The sequence below is a fragment of the Hemicordylus capensis genome, chromosome 7 (genome assembly GCF_027244095.1).
Source record: "Hemicordylus capensis ecotype Gifberg chromosome 7, rHemCap1.1.pri, whole genome shotgun sequence".
Classification (NCBI taxonomy): domain Eukaryota; kingdom Metazoa; phylum Chordata; class Lepidosauria; order Squamata; family Cordylidae; genus Hemicordylus; species Hemicordylus capensis.
The window spans coordinates 28,159,743-28,177,774 of NC_069663.1; the positions used below are offsets into that span (position 1 = coordinate 28,159,743).

The following is an 18,032-nucleotide window of genomic DNA, read 5'->3' on the forward strand; positions in this document are numbered from 1 at the left end:
TAATACAAAATAAGCACAGCTTTATCATAGAGGTTAATAAAAAAAGGGCTAATACTTAAATTCTCGATGCCTTTTACAAAGCAAAAACTGGAAGGGAAAAAGCAGCAAAGGAGTCCAACAAAGCAATCTAAAGTCAGAATTTTGGATTTTTTTTTTGTAAAATGTTTTGTGAGGTTTTTTTTTTTTAAATAACGTATTCATGGTTACCAGCCATTGTCATAACAAAAGTTATTCATAATAAAATGTATCTAAAATAACATTTCTATCTGAAACAGGAACCTTGTCTTTCTCTACTTTTTAGAAATAGTTCTTTCAGTTGGCTCCCCCCCCCCTTTTTGTATGCTACTGTTCAGTATATACTTTGGAAAAAAGGCCTTTCTATTTTAAAACAGTTCTCGAGGGTGGGGGAGGAAGAGTTTTCTGTACCTAAGAGCCTGCCGAGGTCAGCCTTTGGGGAGAGGCGAGGGTGTGTGTGTGTGTGTCGCCTGTCATGGGACGACACAATACGGAGCATTCATAACCACAAGGGGGCGTGCACACACATGCACAAGCCAAGCAGACACAGAGGCAGGAGGCATGCTGCCAGCCTCTCCCCCACCAAAGCCCAAGCCTGCCAAACTTGGTATCCCACTTTGATCCTTGTGGAATGCCCTTAGGAACCTGCATATATGCTGGCACGGAAGGCTTTGGCGTGGGCCCCTGCTTGTGCTCTCCCGAACAGTACCCGCTTCTCTTGAACCGTGGTGGCACCAGAGGAGGTGCAGCTGCCTCTGCTTCCCAGCAGCTCAGGTAGTTCCTCTCTCTCCTGCTCCGTCCAAGAGCTGTGCTGCCTGCAGGCTAGCCATTCATCAGGTTAACTGTACAGCTCCACCTGATGAACAGCACAGCTACTGGGCAGAGCAAGGGGGAGAGGGAGAAAGAGAGGAGCCATCTGAACTGCTGCCAGGAAGCAGAGGCAGCTGCGCCTCCTTTGGTGCCACTGTGGCTTGTTAGGATGTGCCACTACTGCTTCGGACACAGACAGGCATGGGCCCTGGCCTGTTTTTGTCTTTAAAAAAAAACAAATCCTGGGGCTGCCTCAATCTCAAAAGCCGAAGAGGGGAGGGGGCAATCTCATCGTCGTCCCCCTCCCCATCACTTCTGTGACAATAAAGCTATACATAAAAGCCAAGGGAGGGTCAGAGCAAATGCAAAGGCTGGCTCCAGAATTGTTTGGGGGGTGGGCAGGAGGACAGGGGAATCCACCCACTCACCTGTAGTGTTTGTGTAAATGCAAGCATAGCAAAGCAAGCACTGGCCCGCCCCCATTCCACCCCCCCCCCCCGCAAGAAGACTGGTCCACTTGGATTCATGTCTAGGAGTCCCTCTTTCCCTCCCCACCCCCACTGGGGGAGGCAATCTGTTCCTAGGATCACACCCACCAACTGGATTCCCCTTTCCCTGGACACCAGCTTGCCCCTGCCAATTAATTAGCACCACTAACCCACAGACTCATTCATCAGTCACTGCATCAGAAACTGCCACAGAGCTGGTGGGGGAGAACCCCTGGATTTTGAGGGTAGCAGGGGTTTGCCCGACTATACCCTCCTCCCTGACCACTCCTGCCCCTAGGAAGACAGACAACTGTGCACCCCCAAACCACTAAAGAACTAGAGAAAATTAATCTGAGCTTTCAAGAACATGACAGAACTGCTTCTTTTCCTCACTGGTCTGACCCCCACAACTTGCCATTATGGGGAGGGAGAACCAAATCTTGCCTGTCTACAAGGAACTCATGCCAGCTCAACTGAGAACTTTGCTCCTGAACGTCAAACTGCTGACTGATCTGCAAAACCCATCTGAACAGCTTCAACAAAATGGGACTGATTTCCATTTCAACACACTCCCAGGAGGCAGAGACTTAAGGGGTTGAAAAACAAAGAACCCCCACACTCAAGCCATACCCTTCTTGTTCCCTCGGGGTGGGGAGATGGCCAAGGGATCTCTCCCCTTGAGCCCCATCCGCTTCATTAAAACACAAAACCGAGGGAACCAGCTTGCAAACCTGTTGCTGGGCATCCAACATGCGCTGAGCCACCCCCCAGCTGCTTTTGGTAGGAGGAAGCATTAGAGGCACTTTTAAAACTCTTTCAGTCATCTGCAGGACCATCTCCCCACCCACCCCATGGCCCCTTCCCCTCCAAGGTCAGGTACAGGGAGCCAGCAGCTGGGTTAGTCCAGACGGAACCAGCTCGCCTGGTTAATCCCAACGTGCCCTCCTGTGTCCCAGTGCTGAGGGGATGTTCGGTTCCAGGGCCCTCCCCAGTCTGCCAAGGTGGGAGAGCTCAGCTGCCTGCTTCTTGCCTCCCCTCTCTTGGCTTCAAGGTTCCCCCTGTCCTTCATATACGTGCAGGGAGCAACGTCCAACAGGAAAGGGAATCGTATGGCCCAAACAACTCTGCCTCCTGCCTTTGAATGTTGAATCTTTCCGGGAGTCTCTGCCAACTCCCGTGTACATCAAAATATTAAACCAATAGCTGAAGTTATAATAATAATAAAAAGTAGAAAAATATTAGAACACAATAAGATGGTAAGATTGTAGTGACAGCTTTTTCTCCCCTGGTATCTCCGGCTGCTGGGGAATGCCGGAGGTGGTTTGGAGAGGGGCAGGGGGAAAAGTGATTCACCCACCCTCACAGCAACACACCCCTAAGGGAAAAGGGGCTAACACAAAAAAGGGAAAAAATAAAATTAAAAAAAAAACAGCCACCGAAAGCTTCTCAGGAAAACCAGCAGATTCAGCTTCTTTCAGATGGTGGAAGTTTTGTCGGTGCCATCTGCAGAAAAAGAGAGAGAGAGCGCACAAAATCAGAGGAGGTGATGGTAAAGAGAGGCCAGGCATATCCAGTAGCCTTGAAGGCCTTCAAAGTAGTAGTAGTAGAGAAATCTCAGATATGTTTTGAACAGTTTGTTTCTGGATTTGTTTATGCAAAATAAAGTCATACTTCCAAATTACTTTCAGATACCAGTCCCGCCACATTTTCACCAGAATATGCTGGGTGACAGTCTTAAATTTTTTTTTTTTTTTTTTTTTTGGTAAAGCAGAAATGCTGAACATAATGATTGTATTTTAATTGTTGTTCTCAAACTGATTTTTTTAGGACTCAATCAGTTCAACAACTCCAAAACAACATCATGCCCAAGGGAAGCAAAAGATCTTTCTCAGTTTCAAATTTAATACGATTCAGGTTTACTATGTGTGGTAAATCATTCAGTAAAACAAATGATGTTTTAAGTTGAAATCCTTCAAGCTTAAAACTGTTCTTTTACTTCCCTTTTGCAAGCACACTAATAAAACTCTCTATGACCTATATTTCAGTTACTCAACTTTCCAAGAAGTGTAAGCTATGCAAAATGACTTTGCCCGGTCAACAATGAGCCACACTTCCTAGTTTTAAATAACCACCAAGGCTGCATCTGAGCCCTTCCTGCCCCCTCCAAACTTGGAACACATGAAACCACCTTATACTGAGTCAGTCCATGGATCCACCTGCCTTGGGACTGGTCCTGCCTTTCCCAGACTTCAGCCAGAGTCTTTTCCCAGTCCAGCTTCCAGAGACTTTTTGGAGATGCCAGGGAATGAACCTGGGATCTTTGGCAAGCAAAGCATGTGTTCAAACTTCTCCACTTGCCTTCAACCATGCATTTAGGGCAGCAGGGGCAGGCAAACGGCCCCCTCTCACCTACACTCCTGCAGCAGCTCAAAGAAGCTGTTGGGCCCTGTCCTAGTCAGCTGCCCTGATATCAGGGAGGGGATGTGTTTGTGCTGCCAGCCCATCTTAGGCCTGCCTCTGAGAAGCCAGGCTGTTCCCCCAGTTGCTCACCGCCCAGCGCGTGCTCCGTCATGCTGAGGCACAGCGACTCCAGCGTGGGATTGATCTCCAGGTCTGTTCCAGGGAGCTGGCAATCTGGGGAGGGGGAGGAGGGAGGGAGGTCAGTCAGGTGGATGCATCAATCATGGGTGGCCACTGCCAGTTCTGCCCCAGCCCCTTGCTCTGCTAGGGACCTATTTCTTTCTGATGTTCGAGCGCCATTACAAGACTTGTGGCTCACTGCATGCCCCAAACTCCTATGCTCCACAATCTCAGACTGATGGTGGTTACGCAAAGGGGAGGGAAAGGCACTCTGCACATGCCTGGTGACAGCCGTATGATTAATGCTCCAGGGCTACAGGCTTCTGGCACAGTTTAAATGAAAAGGGCTGTTTTTGCTGCTCCTCTCATTATCTCAGCCAGCACCCGCTTCCTCCTTGCTGATTGTTTCCTATATTTACAGCCTCACTCTCGCCACCCTGTGTTAAGCAGCCAGCTTACTCACCTTGTGGGAACATGAGGATGGCCTGTGGGGATGTGTGGACAGGGAGCGAATGGGTTCGCTGGACCGAACTTCGGCTCTGACCGGGCATGCTGTTACTGCCCCCAGGGTTGGCAAACCACAGATTCTTGGGGAAAGAGAGAGAGAGAGAAAAACTGGTGTAAACAAGAGACTATCTGAAAAGCAAAATCCTCCCTTGATGCCCCCAGCGTCTTCCAGGTGGGACAAAGTCACAGAGCTAATTAAGCCTCACTGCTGACTTGTGCGAACTGAAACTAACCTGTCAAGGTGAAGCCCCCCCACTTGCAGGTTCACCCAGACATGGCCATGCAGGCCTCAATGGACGGGTCTTCCCGCTGTGCAGCACCCCCTTACCTGCCGTCCTTGGCTCCCCAGGTTTGGACTGGCCAGAGCATGCCGAGGGGAGACGCCACCGATCCCCGCAGGACTCAGGATCCCCATGCGGCTTGGAGGAATGGCACGAGGAGGCATCTGGAACTGCCGCTGTCCTCTGCGCGCCACCCCCACCCCCACAGATCCAGCTATGGGGAGAGAGTTGGAACCAAAGGCCCATCTGGAAGAGTATCAAGGGGGGAGGGGAGGGAAGAAGTCAGCCCCCATTGTAGCCACCACTTGGGTGAAAGACGGGCCACGCTGTGCCACAAGAATCCTGCCCTCCCCCATTTCTTGCAGCAGTGGCAAATCCTCAAGCCCTGTAGCGGCCAACCTTTGGGGCAAGATGTGCCACAAGTCAGGTTCAGAGTATGGGACTGTGCTGCTCCCGTGTGAGTGACAGGCCAACCCCCGCCCCCATGTACTGGGGTAGTTTTTGCCTCTGTCCTTCCAAGCTGCAGAAGAGGCAGTGCAGGAGAGATACAGGCTGAAGCACGGGCCACTGTGTGCAAGATTTCCACCTCACCTCATCAAGGTAGCTTACAGCAGGACATTAAAGCAAAAATTAACACAAAACAAGAGGAAGAACAGTAGGCAAAACGAGCAAGTGCAATCAGGAGTGTCTCAGGAGCCATTAAAAGGGCCTTCTAGCTCCTGCACCTGTGGCCTAGTATAAGCGACCCAAAGGCCTATGAATCAGCTCAACTGGCCTCTCCTAGGTTGGTGGAAAGAACTCGGATGCAAGCTGGTCTTGTGGTAGCAAGCATGAATTGTCCCCTTTGATAAGCAGGATCCACCCTGGTTGCATTTGAATGGGAGACCACATGTGTGAGCACTGTAAGAACTTCCCCCTAGGGGATGGAGCTGCTCTGGGAAGAGCAGAAGGTTACAAGTTCCCTCCCTGGCATTTCGAAGACAGGACTGGGAGAGAATCCTGCCTGCAACCTTGAAGAAGCTGCTGCCAGTCAATGTAATTCATACTGAGCTAGATGGACCAGTGATCTGACTCGGTAGAAGCCAGCTTCCTAGGGTTCCTATGTTGCTAACCACCCACTGACCTGGCATGGCCACCTCATCAGACCTCTCTCCCCCAATTTTACAAAGGCTGTATTATTGTCAACATGATCTACAGGGGGTGGAGTCCATTCAGGAGCCTGCTCTAGCTAGTGCTCTGAGGCAGGGCTGTCACCACCACAGAAGCATTCAACATGAGACCCTTGAGAAAGACTTGGACATGAAACCATTTTTAAAAAAAAAAGGATCCAAAGGTGTCTGAGCTCTTCTCCTTCTGCAAAGGCTTTCAGTTTCCCTGACAGAAAGTGGTCCTGGAGGGAGAAGGAGAACCAGCCAAGCAGGGCCCAGCCTGCAAAGCAGCAAGCCAGCCCACCCAACTTCCGTTCTGAATAGGGTTGTCAACAGATCCATGCTTTTTTGTTTGTTAAAATGATCAGTTAAAAGCCAGACATCTAAAATTTACATTTTGCAATGCAATAGGAGATGCTTTTGTGAGGATTGTGATTGAAGCGGTAGCTTCCCTTAAAAACTCCCTTGAGCTGATTTAACAACAAAAAAGAAGCTGCCACTCATTTTTAAGAGGATGGAAAGCAATTTATATTGTTTTCATGAAATTCATTATGCAGGCAATAATGCCTGCCAACCCTCTCACTGAGGACAATAGAACTGAGAAACCCAAGTTTAAACAGCAACTTCCCAGATGGCTTAAGCTGAGAGCATTACAGCTCTCTTCTCATCAGCAAGGATTCTTTTGCCATCACTTTAATAGCAGGCAGATGCACACAGCCTGGCAATGCCATTATGAGAGGTATGTGTTTTGTCACAATATTTGCTGGTATGACAACAGCCACTCAAAAGGCACAAGTGTGGCTGATGCTTGCAGAGTCCCACCCCCTCCTCCAACATTCTCCTTTGCTTAAAAGCAAACTGGTTTTGGGAGCACAAGAGCAGCTAGTTCTACACGACCTGGGGTTTCCCCAGTAAGTGGCATGCTTCATATTACCAGTTCAGTTCCCTTCCTGCCCCTTCCCAAGGGCTCAGAGTGAGCAACAGCTAACAAATAGGGAATACCAGACTAAACCAACACTGAACACAAATGGAGTAGCCTTCCATAGAGCCGGATCATTGGCATGTTCAGCCCAGTATTGCCTCCTCTCGACTGGCAGCAGCCTTCCAGCAGAGGGGCCTTTCCCAGTAGGATCCTTTTAACCTGGAGGTTGAACTGGGATCTTCCATACGCCAGCCATGTGCTCAACCATTGAACGATGGCTTCTTCCCCTAAAACTAACCCAATGCCTGCTTAATGCCAGCTGTTTAAACCTGCAGATCAACCAACTTTCTAGTCTCGCGCCAACCCATCAATGAACACTCCCTACCCCAGTTCTGGCCCATTTGTCACAGTGGGCACCCCGGGCTTTCTGCTTGGGTTGTTCCAGATGTACTGGCTTCACCAAGTCCTAGGACCTGCTATTCCCACACACCTACCCCTTCTGTGGGCGGTAACCAATATCCAGCACGGCCTTCCTCGGAAATGTCCGGAGTAGCTTCAGCACTTGCTGCTTCCAGGACAAGAGCCTCTTTTTCTGTGTCTCTGTGAAGGCCTGGAAGGAGAAGGCAGCTGAGTTGGGATGGGCAGGTTTGGCACTTTTGGTGCGTTAACTCTCCTGCAGGACTAGCGCTCACACCTACCTCGTGCATCAGGCACTTCTCTATCAGCTGGAGGTAACTGGTGATGTTCTCCTCATCTGGCCGGGACACCAGCAACTGCGTACACACTACAGAGAGAGAGAGAGGGGAGATGGTGACATAATTCATGCATGGACCAGAGGGGGGAGGATGGGAAGAGAAATTGGAGCGCTTCAAATACTTAACACAGCATTTCTGAGGGGTGGGCTTGTTCCTGGTTCACAGAAGGCAACATTGAATTACACAAGAGTCATGGTTCTAGAAATCAAGCATGGTGTGCCAAGTTTTCTAAATGAATGAATAAATGAGTGTGTGTGTGTGTGTGTGTGCGCGCGCGCGCGCATATTTTCAACAAAAGAGTTCCCAGCTATCCCTTTGACGTAGCAAAAGGAACGAGGGACATGATGCACTATCAACACAGTTGCTCTCCCAAAGCAAAGGAAGAAGGAACAAGCCTGGTCATGAAGAAAATCAGAACTCTCTCAAAACGATGTTGCCTGAGGCAAGATAGGAACTGAATTGGGGGTTTGGGCGCTTCCTGCCTCATTACCGGATATGGGCAACAGCTTTAAATTCTACTTCTTGTCTCCTGAGGCATGACTGGCACACAACCCAGTATGAAGGATGACCTCAGACAACTGCGGAAAAGGGTCTCTGTGCCCAGTCAGTAGGGTTCATATTTTTCAAAATAGTTATCTTAAAAAGCACTCCAGTGTGTCCAGTTTCTCTCGGGGTTACTGTCAACATAAGAGTTCAAAAGGGAGCCGAGCCAAGAGAGCGTGCCATTCAGCTGCAAAAGTAGTGCTGCCAGCCTGGAATCCTCACCTTTGCCCATCACCCGGGTGAACTGTCCTGCGATGTCCCCTTCGGCGACAGGTGCTGCTCCTGACTCCCCATCGCACGGTGAGCCTGATGGGGGTGGGAAGGTGTCAGCCGTTGGTGCCTTGTCCTCAGCACCGTTGCTGGTCTTGTCCAGGCCCAGCTTGGGAGCACCGCGCTGCTCAGCCCCCAGCTGCTGGCCCTCCTTGGATGCGACTGTAGCCTGCAGGGCATGGAAGGCCTTGATGGGCGTGATGATGATCTGCTGCAGTTCCTGGAGGGCATTCCACAAGTTCCCGCCTTCTAGGACATCCTGAAGAAAAGGGGGAGAAGAGGAAGAAGCCATGAAGTGTGTGTGTGGGGGTGCCCTCTGGCACCCTGGGGCATTGGGGTGTGTGCCCCAATTCTGCCTTCCAGATCATCTGTGAACTCTACAGAGAGCCGGTGAAGACCCTCAGTCAACCAAGGGAAGGGCCAGGGCAGCTCTCCTCTTCTCCATCAAGAACTATTTCCACATTTTTCTGGGCTTTTGCTGGTTAACTTGGGGAGACTCAGACTTGGGATGCCAGATGTTGTTTTACAACTCCCATCATCCCCAGCCACAATGGCTGAAGGCTGAGTGAGGATGATGAGAATTGTAGTCCGCAACATCTGGGGATCCAGTCTGAGAATCCCTGAGTTAACTGTTTTTTGACTTGGTTATTTGGTTTAGGTTATGAAGTTGGTTTTCACAGGGGATTAACTTGTGAATTGCTTAATAGCTGTTCTCTGCATTATATCCTGTATACTAGCATGTTCTTTTAAAACTGCTGCTACTCGGCAGTTTGTATGTGTGTTTTTATGACATTAGTGAACACATTTGTTTTTTTTAAGCCACTTTGAGCACTAGTGCACACACAGGCACCATAAATGCTTTCTAAATAAACACATACAGAACAAAATATTGTGATCCCTAGGTCTGCTGTAGTGGTAATGTTTTGCTGCACTGAACAAGCCAATGAAAATGTAATATATAGATCTAATAAAATTAAAGGGTATATTCAGGAGCCCAAAACCTCGGCCACATGGCAAGACCATTCACCCAACAGCACTGGCTCTCTTCACCGGCTGCAAAGAACAGGGAGGGGACTTCTTGCCCAGAAGAAACTTGAGCCAGCCTGTGACTCAGATACAAATGTGAGAAGGTGTTGCAAAGCAGTATATACATATTTGCAGTAAATGTGCATGTGGGGACCCAAGGTTGGGGACCCTGCCTCAGGGCACCTAGCAGACTCCTGCTGGGCTACAGTTGAGACCCAACATGACAATTCTTACATTCTGCAGTCCTCAAAGAGAGACTCACTTGGGGGCCCCCGTTCAGGGTTGGCCATCCTAGAAGAATACTTTCGAGATCTCCGGAACACCAGTTCTGTCTCTTTTTGGCAAAGCTGGCAGCTAACTTGCTCGAGAGAGGCTCCCTTACCTTCTCCAGAGACTTCAGGACACTCTGTCTTTCCCGCAGCTTCTGGATACTCAAGGCTATTTTGTGCCTTGCTCCTTTGGTCACATTCTATTCAGGAAAGATTGGTAAAGAGAGGGAGCTGAAAGAGATATTAATGGGTGCCTCTGCTCTCCCTAGCCTTCAGAGGAGTGGGTGGTAGTGTTTAAATAGACAAAGCTCCCCTCTCTACGAATGCATGATATGCAAGTATGCCTCTTCCACTAAGGAACAGCCACAGAAGGTGTCCACATGTGTCTGAAACAGACATTACAATCACTGCACCATACCATACAGTAGCCTTTACATTTTCATTTGGGGGATCAAGTTTCTAGCCCTTAACGTTTTGACAAGAGATGTGGAAGACACATGTGCATTATCTACTAGCAGAAACCAGAAGAGGCTCAGTATAATGTCTTCAAACTATCAAGGGACAGACACTCCCCTGTGCCCACCCCACCCCCAGTCTCTTGGTTCTAAACAGCAGCCTCTTAAGACTGCTCCTCTACCCAACCCCAGCTACACAGAAGACTCTTATGCAGTACCTGCGATTCTAGGTGCTGCTCTGTGAGGGTCATCATCTCTTCATAGGTCATTTGGGAGAAGAGGGCTGCATATTTGTGGAGGCGGAGGCTCTTCAGCCATGAGGGAACATCTGCATAGAGGGGACCGAGAGTTAAGACACCTTCTGGGGCAGCCAGCTGTCCAGGAGAAATTGTGACACATGACTCTTGAGCTAGCCTGTGACTCAAGCAGAGAAGCAAGAGGGGTGAAGCTCTGCACCAGGCAGGACATCTCTGAAATTGATCTGCGAAAGAGTTCAGAAGTGGCCACCATAAGCTGGGGGAGTTGTGGGAGCTTTCATGCCAGAGGGCTACAAGGAACCTCAAAATACATCTCCAAATCCTACTCCTGTGTTGATACTGGCCACCATGCAGCAGGTTTCCCCCTTTGGACTCCCAGTGATTTAGCCTCCAGCTAGAAGCTTCAACAAGGCAGAAGAGGCATCGCTAAGGGGCAGAGCTGGGCTCATTCCCCGACATTTCTAGTTTGTGCTCAAGCAGGGGAGGCAAGATGGAATTCTGCAAGTTAGGCAGAACGGAGTCGTGTCCCCTAAGCTGGAATTAGCACTCATTGCCCAAACTGCTTTGTGGCCTTGGAAATGGCTCCAATCCACCCAAAGAGCAGCCACCATCTCTGACCCTCCTTGCTTGACGCTCAGGGCACCTTTCATGCCACTGCCATCCTCCTGGAAGGTGTTGCGACTGCCGGATTGCTCCTCCGTCTGCTCGCTGCCTGAGGAGGCCACGCTGCTCTGGGGCGAGAGGGGTGCGTGCTCTCCGCTGGGGATGAAGGCTGGCCGGGCACCCATCTCATCCACACTCATCCACTCACTGGGGACCTGCTGGCTGGTGGGGATGAGGGACATGGAGCGCTTCAGCGGGCTGGGGTGGATTTGGCAGGGGAGAGCTGTAGAGAGACAGAGAGAGACACAGACATGGATGAATGAGGCCTGCTAAAGATCATGAAATCAGCAGCAGGGTGGAGCATTTTCCTTATGATGGAAGACTTAAGCAGCTGGGGACTTCTAGCTTAAGATAAGGTGAGACTTTGTGGTAAAGTCTCTTTACCACAAAGCTATCCCCATTCAGCCCCAGCACAGCATCCCTCCAGTGGCCATTGCTGGTGTTTATCTTGTGTTTCTCTTTAGACTGTGAGCCCCCCTTTGGGGACAGGGAACCACTTTCTCTGTACTATTCTTTTGCTATGTACTACTACTACTACTACAGGAAAGCATGACAAAATTCTGAAATTAGGAGCTGCGCAGAGGGAGGGACAGATAAAAATGAATTCTCTGTACATTCCAGAATTTGGGTTCATCCAGTGGCACTGACTGGGTGGGGCTTTGGGCCGGAACACAATGTGAAGCTCTCAAGGCAGGGCTGGAGCCCCCAAACCCTCTGGATAACAGGTGCAAAGAACATCTGGTACTGAGGAATTCCAAGATGTTATACAACCCTATGGAGGGCTGTTGCCCAACAAATTCTGACCATGATTCCCCAAAGCTGCCCAGAGCCCACAAATGAAACATTTTTCTAGTTCTGACTAGGACAAGAAACATTCCAGAAAGGGTCCCATGATCATTAACCTGTAGCAGCAGACTTGAGTTTGTGGTGGCTGAGACTTCAGAGGCAACAAACTACACTCTCAGGTAAATGAAGTTTACTAAGACTGTTCCCAGGGAATAAGACTGCTTGCTCCATTGTCCAAGCGGACTTCCTTTGAGCTGCTTCTTCAAAATGCAGCAAGGCCACACAATGCAAGCATACTGGATAATGCAAGGGGGTGGGACACAAACAAAGCAGTTCACTGCATTCTCACAAGAAAGCCAGGCTGGTAAAAGATAGACTCCGAGGCTCAATCCTCTGGGAAGTGCTACTGCACAAGTTGCAGTTCTGCCCAACACATTGGGCCTGACACAGAAGAACTTCCTAGAAGATTGTGCTCTTTATTATCCTGAGATAATAAAGGGGGGCGGGGGGAGGGATGTTCTCCAAAACAAACTCTGAGACTTGAAGAGAACCCACTAGGGAATGCCATAGCAGTGTGAACCAAAGGAGGCAGGATGTGCCCATTTTAGTCCCTACCCACCTCCCGCACTTTCCAAACCTGTGTTTGCGTTGCTCCCAATACTGTTGATGGCCGATGGCACCGAGCCAGAGGAGTGGAAGGACATGTGTCCATTTTCCCGAGGCGGCTTCTCCTGCCAGCTGTGTCCCAGGTCCCCAAGGCCAGCATCCACCGGACCTTGCCACTCATCCGAACCTTGTCGCGAGTGGTAGGCTGTGTCGGATCGGCCCCTGCCTTGGCCGGAGTAGCCGCTGGAGAGGCGTTCCTCGAGGTGGTTGAGCCAAAGGGCCAAGGAGTTGCGGTCGTCCAGTGTGGTGGCTGGATGGATGAGCGCGTAGGAGAGAAGCTGCCTGCTCTCCTCAATGAAAAGGTTGCTCTCGATGGAGTAAGCCAGCACCTTCTGCAAGAGCTTCATGTACTCTGACTTGGCATCCGCATTGCCAGGCTGGAGAAGGGGCAGGTGGGAGAGGAGCAGGGAGACGACTTTGTCCTTTGGCTCTTGGTGCCACTGACTGATGATGGCTGTTGGAGGAAGGAAACAGAGGAGTCAGACCAGCACCACATACCCTGGAGGGTCAGGAGTCCTCCCATCCAAGCCCCTCTGCAGGGAAGTCGTAGCCTCCAAGGCACTATGAACAGTTTAGCGGCACATTAAGGCCACCTAGGCTAGAATAATACACAGTGCCACACAGAGAAACATCAGCCAGCAGGAGCAAAGGTCCTGGCTTGAGGAGGTTAGTTTAAATTTTGACAGTGGAAGAGGTAACAGAAGGAAGGGAGGGAGAGCCAAAGACTGCAAAGATTCGTGAACTGGAAATTATTTTTAAACATTTGGCCCAACACGTTTCAAGTGGACATTCTTCTCTTGGGGGCACCGATAAAGCAGGGCAGACTTCTGCATTATCTCGATGTAATTCAGCATCTCTGGAGAAAAATATCTGCGCAGACACTATAGGCCTAACAGACCACATTTCCAGGGCACCTTTGAGGATTCCTCTCCTGTTGTTTCTGCACTGGTGCGGTGCCTGCCCCCTTTTCTAACCCACTCACCCTCCCCCAAATTATGGAAGTCACTATCCCCTGAATGCAAGGTCATTTGCTCTGCACGTCATTGTTGATGGGACCAATTCAAAATGAGAACAAGCTGGTCACTTGGGGCCAAACATTATTTAAGGATGTGGCTTTGAAAAATACAGTTTCCGCCAGGGCACCCTCTCTCTGCCACTCTAATGCTGCCCCCAATCTGGATCCTGGCCCAGTCAAGACATTCTGAGAGGGGACTGCAGGATGCTCACACTTTCAAAACCCACTGGATTAGGCTAGGCCAGAGGTTTTCAAACTGGGGTCCTCAGACTACAACAACCATCATGGTGTTTTAGTGATGATGGGTGTTGTAGTTCAACAACATCTGGGGACCCCAGTTTAAGAATCCCTGGACTAGGCATGTGGGTGAGATCCAGATTAAGAGTCAGGGGCCAGGCTGTGTGGATATGCAATAGGGCCATTTGAATCTGCACTGGAATCAGTTTTTCAAGACAATGCTGTTGGGTGGGGATGAAAAAGATTCCCAGATACTGTTGCCTACAGCTTCCAGCATTTTAACCTGCAATGGCCTTTGGCTGGAGATTATGAGAGATGCAGTCAACAATATCTGGGAATCTCTGTTACAGGGAATACTGGAGAGGAGTGCTCAGTAGTATATACAAGGCCTTTAAGGCTCAAACCAGAAGTTGCTTTAGGGTCTCCAAGCCACCATAATGCTACTGGCTTTGTGATGGTTGCCTCTGAAAATTCACAGCCATCTTAACGCTTGAGTGAGGTGGTTGTCTGAGAGCTATAGAGGTTGCTTTCTCTACAAAAAGGGAGAAGCCTGGATCTGTAAGCTCCAGGATGTGGAGGGGGCAGTCTGAGAGATGGTGGATAGAGTGTAACCAAGTAGTTCAGAGTTCACACACAGATTACTGAAATTGGACTGAACTTATGAGGACACTTGATCTTTACTAACTGCTCGTTGAGAGGTGGCAGATGCCACAGGGTAATCACCCCCAAAGTGTGTGTGCATGTCACAATCTGGAAGCTGCTGTGGGACTGCTTGTAGCAGAGCTATTTCTTCCTTGCATTCAGTGAGGAGGAAACACTTGACTAACAAGCAGAAGGTTGCTGGTTCAAATCCCCGCTGGTACTATATTGGGCAGCAGTGATATAGGAAGATGCTGAAAGGCATCATCTCATACTGCCCGGGAGGAGGCGATGGTAAAGCCCTCCAGTATTCTACCTAAGAAAACCACAGGGCTATGTGGGCGCCAGGAGTCGAAATCGACCTGACGGCACACTTTACCTTTAAAGAAGAGATGTTTAACACAGGATGTACCCCTAAAGCGTACAACAAGAATCTGGATAAATATGTTATTTGCAAGCACGTGCTTCAATCAGAGATGCTAAAACACACCAGGACTGGCTGTAACCAAGAATAAAGCTTAGGAGGTTTTCGGTCACATATAGTGCGCAAAACTGTGTGAAGGCACACACCACAATAAAGATTAACACATTAGGGATTATAAAGTTATTAACAGGATAGAAAAATATTTTCCTCTTTTGTACTACTAGAACTTGGGCTCACCCAATGAAACTGACTGGCAGCAGGCTCAGGTCAAGAAGAAAGGACTTCACACACAAAGCATAATTAATTTATGGCATTCACTGCACAAGATGCAGCAATAGTCACTAGTTCAGACGGCTTTTAAAAAGGATTAGGAAAATTCATGGAGGGGAGATCTCAGTGGCTATTAGCCACGAGCTATCAATGCAGACACATCCAGAGGCAGCATACCTCGGAATACCTGTTGTGTGGGGTGGGCTGCTGCCTTCATGAGCTGCTTATGGGTTTCCTGGAAGCATGCCATGGGGCCCTGTTGGAAACAGGATGCTGAACCTTTGGTCTGATCCAGTAGGGCTCTCCTTCGGTTCTTATGAAATGGCCCCAAGTACAGAGGATTGAAACAGCATCTTCTTGGAGATTTAGAAACCTTGCAGGACTGAGATGGCAAAGCCCCACCACCAGGTTCTCATCATGGGCCTGACACTATTTTACACTCTGGGTCAATGCCTTGCATACACCCACCCACAAGTTCCTTGCAACAAGCAGTCCCAAGTCCATGGTGGCATGCAAGAATCACTGTGTGGAAGAGTTGCTAGAGTCTACTCTGAGGCATCAGGTACAAACAGCCAGCCAACTTACCTGCACTATTGGCCTCAGACTCCAGGACATGGATCTCGGTGCAGTCAGCCAGCGAGTGCTCCAGGCACAGCTGCAGAAAGCGAGCTTGGGTGCGAGAGATGCGCTTGAGGAGGGACAGCAGGGCTACTGTCTGCTCACATTCATTCCAGCCTTTGAACCAGCCAGCAAGGATGCCCACCTGGTCCCGGAACATCATGGTGGCTAGCACCTTGGGCTCAACAGCAACTTGCCCACAACCAGGGGAGTCAAAAGAATCACAGTGGGGAGGGGAACACCCCTCACATGGTTTCAACTTCAAGTCTGGGAGTCCAGCACAAGGGTGCCAACCAAAACGCCTATTTTCCCGTCAATAAACGAACAAGATGGCATGGAAAGGGAGGCTTTGCTGTTGCAAAGGGCTGGCTCTCTCTTTACACCTTTTTGGGTTGTTCCTCTTTAGCAGGGAGGTTCAGATTCCCCTAAAAGAGAGAATGAACACAAAACGTTAGAATCGGGGTGGTGGTGCACAGGAGTGGTTCTGGTTCTTTCTTTGCGGGAGGTTCCAGAAGGTGGTGCTGGGGGACTTCTGCTTGACTTCTTGGCCTCTTGGGTCCTTCAAGGCTCAGTATTGTCCCCCATGCTGTTTAACATCTACATGAAACTAGTGGGAGAGGTTCATCAGGAGGGTCGGACTGAAGTGTCATCAATATGTAGATGACATTCAGCTTTACCATTCTCTGACATCAGATCCTAGGGAAGCAGTGGATGTAATGAACCGGGGGCTGGATGTGGGCGAGCAAACTGAGGTTAAATCGAGACAAGACAGAGGTGCTGCTGCAGGTCAGAAGAAAAACCACTTGGGGTAAGGTGATTCAACCAGCTTTGGATGGGGTTGTACTCTCCTTGAAAGAGCAAGTGAACAGCTTGAGGGTGTTGCTGGACCCAGCTCTACTTTTGGATGCTCAGGTGAAGTTGGCAGTCAGGAGTGCCTTTGCCCAACTTCAGCTAGTGTGCCAGCTGTGCCCCTTTCTTGAGAAGGCAGATCTAGCCATGATAACCCATGCCTTAGTCATGTCGTGGCTGGATTATTACAATGCATTTTACGTGGGACTGTCCTTGAAGACATTGGGAAACTTCTGTTGGTGCAGAATGCAGCTGCCAGGGTTCTCTCTGGAACTACTCGCTCAGAACATATTACACCTATTTCAAAAGAGCTGCACGGGCTGCCAATTAGCTTCCAAATCCAATTCAAGGTGCTGATTATTACCTTTAAAGCCCTTAACAGTTTGGGCCCTGGATACCTGCCTGCACACAAAGGTTTCTGCCCACCCAACAAGGTCATCAGAGGGGCCTTTGCTCTGTGTGCCGACGTTGAGAGAGGCTAAATTACCCTGCACACAGACAGGGCCTTCACCGTTGTTGCCCCCAGGCTCTAGAATACTCTCCCAGTGAATGGCTGCTTTTTGACATCTGTGACTACTTTTAAAAAACTAAAGACCTTTTAATTTGTTTGGTCTTTTACCTCTTAGGGGCTGCCAGGACTCTCAGCTGTTGTTTTTTGTGCTCTATGGTTTTTACTATTTAACTGATTTTAAGGTTTTAAATGTGATTTTTTAATGGAGTGTTATTGTATTTTAACTTTTGTAAACTGCCCTGGGATGCCTTGAAAGGCAGTATAAAAACTCAATAAATAAATAATTAATACATACATCTCGACACCGCTTTGCATCACTCTGCACCTCAGGGTTTTAACACTGAGAACAAACACCACCATGCTTTGACAGAAGATCAGCCTGAACCTCTTGCTTCAGCAGCCTTACAGTGCAGCAACAAGGGAACAGCCTAGGATCCAGGAACAGAATTTTATCTCTTCCTAAATGCTAGACTTGGGACTGGAAGATCCAAGTTCAAACCCATGATTAGGGGAGTCCCTGTAGGAGTAGGAATGCAAGGACAAGGGCCTCAGACCATTCACAATGAACTCTTTTTTCCATCTGCAATATGCCAACAGACAATGTACCCAACAGTGTGGGGTGCTTCACAATAATTTCCTTCATTCACCTTTACTTCATTCACCAAATGCTCCACCTCTGAATTGTTCTTTCCCAAAGGACAACTTTTTAGAAACTTCTTTTGACACAGACTCCCAGTCACTTGAGGCTGGCCGCTAGCAGCAACATTTTTCCAGCCCAGCCTTTTGTTTAAAGGGAACACAGAGAAAATCCTGCACATACAGTAGCAGTCGTCATGCCCACCCATGTATACATAACAGTGCATACTAATCCCTCATTACTACTGCCCATCTTCTTGTGTTTCCCCTGCACTGTGGACATTGAGATTGTAAGCTCATCAGGACAGAGACCCATCTTTCTTGCTTATGTCACTCTAAAGTGTCAGGCATATTGATGATGTAAATACTCCCATTTGTAGGAGGGCAGAGCC

At 49.2% G+C, this 18,032-nt stretch overlaps 1 protein-coding gene across 3 annotated transcripts in view; it reads right to left on the minus strand.

Annotated features, from left to right (window-relative positions):
* Nucleotides 1–18,032, minus strand: part of SAMD4B (sterile alpha motif domain containing 4B) — a 25,295-nt gene continuing 7,263 nt past the window's right edge. For all 3 annotated transcript variants that reach the window (XM_053267179.1, XM_053267177.1, XM_053267176.1), the window contains exons 2-13: nucleotides 15,612–16,069; nucleotides 12,413–12,895; nucleotides 10,970–11,212; nucleotides 10,288–10,397; nucleotides 9,728–9,814; nucleotides 8,272–8,578; nucleotides 7,450–7,535; nucleotides 7,246–7,361; nucleotides 4,729–4,927; nucleotides 4,357–4,480; nucleotides 3,864–3,947; nucleotides 1–2,816 (exon numbers count right to left, since the gene is read on the minus strand). In XM_053267179.1, the coding sequence (XP_053123154.1) occupies nucleotides 2,788–2,816; nucleotides 3,864–3,947; nucleotides 4,357–4,480; nucleotides 4,729–4,927; nucleotides 7,246–7,361; nucleotides 7,450–7,535; nucleotides 8,272–8,578; nucleotides 9,728–9,814; nucleotides 10,288–10,397; nucleotides 10,970–11,212; nucleotides 12,413–12,895; nucleotides 15,612–15,807 (2,064 nt within the window). In that variant the 5' untranslated portion in view covers nucleotides 15,808–16,069 and the 3' untranslated portion in view covers nucleotides 1–2,787. The remainder of the gene's footprint in view (nucleotides 2,817–3,863; nucleotides 3,948–4,356; nucleotides 4,481–4,728; nucleotides 4,928–7,245; nucleotides 7,362–7,449; nucleotides 7,536–8,271; nucleotides 8,579–9,727; nucleotides 9,815–10,287; nucleotides 10,398–10,969; nucleotides 11,213–12,412; nucleotides 12,896–15,611; nucleotides 16,070–18,032) is intronic.